General features: G+C 38.2%; 1 protein-coding gene across 1 annotated transcript; it reads left to right on the forward strand.

Annotated features, from left to right (window-relative positions):
- Nucleotides 1–1,653: 1,653 nt before the first annotated feature.
- Nucleotides 1,654–3,639, forward strand: LOC149378766 (cyclic dof factor 1-like). Its single transcript, XM_089602197.1, has 2 exons — nt 1,654–1,870; nt 2,545–3,639. The coding sequence occupies exons 1-2, from the start codon at nt 1,772–1,774 to the stop codon at nt 3,463–3,465; spliced, it is 1,020 nt and encodes a 339-aa protein (XP_089458323.1). The 5' UTR covers nt 1,654–1,771; the 3' UTR covers nt 3,466–3,639.
- Nucleotides 3,640–6,493: the final 2,854 nt, after the last annotated feature.

Raw genomic sequence — 6,493 nt, forward strand, 5'->3', positions numbered from 1 at the left:
TGAGAACTGACTTGCTGTGATTAAGAACAACAAGAAATTGAGTCAGAATATTGCTAGCCTGAAGCTTGAGAAGGTCAATCTAGACAAGAAGGTATCTAAACTTACTCATGAGAAGGATGATCTTGTTAATATTGTGTCTGACTTGAAGGAGCAGTTGAAAGCTCACTCTAAAATAAGCCAGTTGAAGTAGAATGTTAAGATGCTCAACTCTTACTGAAGTAATCTAGACTCAATTCATAGGCATAGTGGGAGTTCTTTAGAGAATCCTCTTAGAGTACCACCAAGTTTGTAAAAGCAAAGGAGCGAATGGTGAGTCTACCTTAACATGGTCACATGGTGAGTCTACATTGTTTTGTTTCGAATCCCGTGAGGTATAAAAGCTCTGATTCCATGGCCGAAGAGGAGGGACATGATGAGATTCATAGCTCTTCGGTAAGGTAACGATGCATATAAAGTTAGATGAAGGTCTGCAAGATTTCGTGGCGAGACTTGAGCACCAGATTCCCGAGATCTACCGCCCCCACCAGGTCTGACGTCTGTAGTAAATTAAATTAACTGGAAGAGTAAATTAAATCAACTATTCTGCGATGACAACTCTTCTCTTTTTCACTTCTTGCGCAACCACAATCATCACTAGTAAAGTAAATTAATTTTGTAGAAAATTAAATAATTTTGGAAATAAATTAAATTAACTACGTATTAAATTAAATTAATTTCACAATAAATTAAATTAACTTGAAGAATAAATTAAATTAACTCTTCTCCACATGGGTATAATTATACCAGCAAAAATATGTAAGTTATTTACTTAATAAAATGAAACTTAAGCTAAATTTTTAAAATTAGGAGGAAAATTGACTAATAATAACACATACTTGTATTAATAAATCTCAATCCAGACACTAATTACGAAATCAAATTTATTCATGGATTAAAGTTCTCATTTAAAAATTGGAATCTACAGATTAAATTAATGAACTACTGTTCGATTAAAATTTGGTGTAGATTGTTGTTGAATTATTTATTTACAGGTAAAAACTTTTGAGAAATTGTCTCATTTGCCACAAATTTTATAACATTTTCTCACTTTCCGTCAAAAGACTAATTTGGCCCAAAATACCACCGATATGTCAACAATGTTGACATCTAATAGTGAATGGCAAAAATAGATGTCAACATTGTTTCCATAGATAGTGGCATTTTTGGTCAAATTAATTTTTTTGGTGGAAAGTGAGAAAATGTTATAAAATTAGTGACAAATGAGACAATTTCTCAAAACTTTTAGGAGCAAATTGCATCAACAGACACCTGTCAAAATTTGAGCCAACAACTTAGGTCTCCTTTAACCAACTGGCACTTAAAAAAAGTTAAAACAACATGTCAAAAAAGTATTTATTCCATCATAATTTATTTATAAATTATAACTGACTGAAGCATGTTTATCCAATCAAAACACTCATATAATTTATGTGAAATTGTGGTACCTAAGATAGCCTAGTGATAATATCACACCACCGTGGAGGTTGTAGCAAAGCTACCTTAAAAAAAAAAAAAAAAAAAAATTCATGTTAAATTAGACAAAAAAAAAATAACAAGAAAACAAAACAAGGAGGACATACAAAATAATAATAATTATAATTTATGGTCGTTCCTTCAAGGAAGTGGGTCAAAACGAGGTTTTGTGTCTATGTTCCATTTCGTGCCAGGAGTGTCTATTTTTTTTTTTTTTTTTTTTTTTTGAAACTGTGCCAAGAGTAAGTCAATCAACTAAATGTCTAATTCTCAGCTCAGAGATCCGGCGATTAAGCTCTTCGGCAGGAATATTCCATTGCCGGATTCCAATATTCCGGCGATTCACCGCCGTTCTACGGTAAACCAATCTGATCCAACTTCTCTAAGCTCCTTCGTAAATCAAAGCAAATTTTTTTTAGTCCGAAAGCTTGAGAATTTAAGTAATGCTTTGTATTCATGTTCATGGTTTTTCTTGGTATTGTGGATTTGGTCCCCGAGTTGGTGATTGGACTCATTTTTCCTTAAAATGTTTGTTGCTCTGTCGGTATTAGTATTGCCAATTTGGTGAGTGGGTACTTTTTTGTAGTGATTTAAAAGTGAAAGGAAAGCTTTCCCAAGAACACGTCACTGTTGATTGCACAAAGAATGACAAAATGCGTGGAGCTTTGTGTTGGTATTGATAAATTTTTTTTTTTTGTGGGAATTGAACCTTTTGTCATTACATTTATCTTTGAGATGATGTTTAACTATTTCATATACCCAATATTTATTCTACTGTTAATTGTTGCTGAGCATCACTCAATTTAGTTTAACGACTTAAATTTCAAGTTTCCTTTTCCTGATTAGTCAAAAGAATCATGAACACCTAACACAGCTAATTAGTTCTCGTTCAAAGTGCTTAATTCTTTCATTTCATTAATGGTTAGACTGAAATCTCTATCAATCTTAGCAATGTGCTCCATCTTAGTTAGCTATGTTTTGAGTGTGAGTTGGACGTACACGTATAACACTCGCGGAATTCATACTTCTCAGGAAGAGACCAATGACGAGGATGCCGCAGAGAAATTGTGTGACCACGATAGTCTCTCGGGATCCGATGGTAAATCATTGAACAGTCACGGAGACAACAACAACAGCAACAACATGAATGGGCGAGAGAACGAAGAAGCCGAGAGCGGGAAAGAGAAGGCCGCGAAGAGGCTCATCCCTTGTCCCCGCTGCAACAGCTCGGAGACCAAGTTCTGCTACTTCAACAACTACAACGTGAACCAGCCGAGGCACTTCTGCCGGAGCTGCCACCGATACTGGACCGCCGGAGGGACCATCAGAAACGTCCCCGTCGGAGCCGGTCGCCGGAGGAACCCCAAGCCATCTCCGACTCCGGCGGCTCATCAGGCCTCTGGCTCGGACCCTCCTCCTCTCTGCGACTCGATGGAGTCGAAGCTCAGCCTCGGAGATGGAGACCGAAACCCCGACGAGCCGTCGCCGTCGAGCTCTTCCTCTGAGAGTTCTCACTCCGTCCCTCAGTGGGCTTACCCTGTGAACGGGCCCGGTTGGAATTTTGTGATGGTTGGGCCCAACAATGGATATCCTGGCCCGGTGATGGCACTTCCCGGATTCAGCTCGTACTGGGGCTACATGCCGGTTCACGGGTCCCCGACTCTAGGGAAGCATTTGAGGGACCCGGGCACAGATAAGAACTGCGTTTGGGTCCCTAAGACATTGAGGATTGATGACCCGAACGAGGCTGCGAAGAGCTCCATTTGGTCTACGTTGGGGATCGAGCACGACAAGAACGCGGGTTCCACGAGGAGCGGTGTTTTCAAGCCTTTTAAGCGGAAATCAGAGGAAGCTGACGATCATGGTCCTTGCGAATCAAAGGAGGGTGATCTAGTTTTGAAGTCCAACCCGGCGGCGCTTTCTCGTTCGAATTCTTTCCAAGAGAGCACATGATTTTGCTATCTGAAGACTAGATTGGAATGTTCGTTTTATAGATTAGTTTTTTTTACTCCTAGAGGAAGAAAAAGCACTTGCTGACTTGAACCAAAAGATACTTTAATGTTCCTAAAACTCATTTTTTCAAAGGATGAATAGAATGGAGAGAGGGAAAATACATTGGCCAATCAAGGCATAGACGTCTACATTCTTCTAATTTGAGTACTTTAGCTTAGAAAAACATTGATGTAAAAAAATTGTATATCGTTCTACAAAGGAAGTGCTAGTTTGTTTGTTTGTTTTTTTTTTTTTTTTAATAGAAGTGCTAGTTTGTTTTTATCTTTCATTTTTTCATATAATTTTTGAATAAGGATGCTCTTTAGAAATCAAGCAATGTTGTCCATGTAGAGCACCGCTATTCAGCAGCGGTAATAACTAATAACGCATCAGCGTTATGTCCTCACAACCCAATAAACATTACCGCTAATTCCGTTGATACCGCTGACACTAAACATTACCCATAACGGTATGCCTATTTTTTTTAAGAAAAGGTATGCCTATCTTTTTCTTTTCTTTTTATCCTTGACCTTTTTTTCCTCTTTTTCTTATAAGATCCTTGAACCTTAGACAAGGGTAATGATATTTTCCGTATACAAATAACGGCTTCAGCTATGCAAAGCATCTTAGAATTTAATATTATAACCGTGAAAGCTGTGACGTGTGCACAAAAAATGGTCAGTTAAAAAGTAACCTCTTAATATTTTGGTTATTTTAAGAAAAATTTCTAAAGGAAAAAAAATTAAAAAAAAATAATAATTTCAGTAGATAGTAACCAAAGTGAACTAAAATTGTGATAAAACTCCCAATTTTCTTCACTTAGGTCCGTCGCTCAGAGTTAAGTGAGCTTATCGGAGTCCTCCACGAGATAAAACTTAAAGACAAAGAAAAATGGTTTAAGGAAGTTAAAGAATAACCTCTTAAATTTTTAAAATATTACGTAAATAATATTTATTTTTCAGGAAACAAAAGATAATTTAATAGTAGAAGAAATAAAATAAACATCAACTATATTATTAATGGAAAGAAGCAAAGAAGACACGGCGGAAAACACCAAAGGTCGAGGACCGTTCGACGGTTTTCTTAAAGTAATATTGCCCTCCCACGGCTGTCAAAATCGACGAGCAATTTATCTCACATGATACAACGGCGGAAACGAGAAGAGCTTTGCACCAAACGAACTTCTCTGGCGAACTAGATACTGTAGTAGAACCGAACACCGACAACAAAGAAAAAATAAAGCAATTTCAGAGAGAACTGTGTGAATTCGTGTGTCTCGAATGAGAGGTAGATGCCTCTATTTATAGGCCAAGGTCTCAAAGGTTACAACCTCTAGCCTCACAAAACCGTCCAGCCATTATGACAATTAAACACCATTAACACTCACTAATGACACGGTTACAAATGTTTGATCAGCTCAAAATCGCTCAGCCTCAATGCATGCAAACCGTCCAGCATTAATGTACAAAGTTAATTCCCACCATAACAAAACAAGTTATTTGTGGAATTAACAAACTTATGAAGTGAAAATTTCAATAAAAAGATAGAATTAGCCCAAGGCCCGAGCCCGATACCGAGCCTGGCCCGGCTTGGCTTGGCGGCGGCGGGGCGTGTGTGGGTGTGTGTGCGCGCGAGGGGTTAAGAGTTAACCCACCCACACTCTCCTCTCTTGTACTTGCTTATCCACTAAAGAAAGATGATAATATATATACACTACACAACACACTTACCCAACCCATGTGAGACTCTCGAACTTCACTTCATTTACACATAACAAATGTGTTCTTAAAGCATACTTTGAGCATCAATTTCTCATTCAATATAGCTCCGATTTTGGAAAACTTATAATTGATATTATATCCCATCCTGCAAGGAAGAATAATACGAAGGAATTATCAAATTCCGTTGAGTGGACCCCACTCAAATCTTTGCCTAAAGTCAGCAGCCCATTAGATAATAAATACACTTTATTATCAAAACTCTCTATTATTCCAACAATCCCCCACGTGAATGAAATTGCATGATGGCAACAAAAAGACTCGACACGACTCAATATGGTGACCGGTTCTACGGTCAATATCAGTATAGGACAGCTAGACAAAGTCCTTGAACCTTCCCTCGTTGAAATATGTCATGTTTACGGACTACTCAGTAGACGTGATGTCCTTGAACTGTTAGTCATTTTTATATAAACGATAAGCCTATATCTCGCTGATATCTTCTTGCCACAGCTTTTAGTTCTCATGGTTATGTTCATTTCGGCCCTGAACATGCGCCTGGTTCTGTAAGAGTTTCTAAAGAATTAAGCCATGTAATTCTCTTTCGCCACACTTCTCTCTCACATAGGTGACTCATACGCCCAAGAGTAAACCCGCATTACTCGTTCGGAATCTTAAAGATCCGATTTCAAAGAATCATTAAAAACACAATGCTTAGCCTCGTACGGGTGTCACTGTTTTATCATTGGTATAGAACCGGGGTTTTCCCCCACAGTGACCTCACTTCGTCCTAGCAATTAGGTTGTCCCTTTGAACCAAGTTCTTGGGATCTCCAGTCATCATGATTGGGTTTCATTTGCTAAAACTTTTATATCATGGGCGTTTGTCTCATTCCTATTGACATCTTTTGTACTTGGTCCTTATTTAACCCCTTGATTAGCGGATCCGCAATATTGTCTTTGGATCTTACATAGTCAACACTTATGACTCCAGACGAGAGAAGTTTTCTAAGGTATTATGGCGTCGACGAATATGTCTAGACTTACCATTATACATAACACTTTGTGCTTTACCAATTGCAGATTGGTTATCACAATATATACATATTGCAGGCACAGGTGTTGTCCATCTTGGAATATCCTCTACGAAGTTTCTTACCCACTCCGTCTCTTCACCACACTTATCCTAAGCAATAAACTCAGATTCCATCGTGGATCTATTTATCACAGTTCGTTTTGAGGATTTCCAAGACACATCCGCACCACCTAAAG

This window comes from Urtica dioica, chromosome 12 (assembly GCF_054948205.1).
Source record: "Urtica dioica subsp. dioica isolate 48M chromosome 12, U.dioica_male_clone48M_v1_H2, whole genome shotgun sequence".
NCBI lineage: Eukaryota > Viridiplantae > Streptophyta > Magnoliopsida > Rosales > Urticaceae > Urtica > Urtica dioica.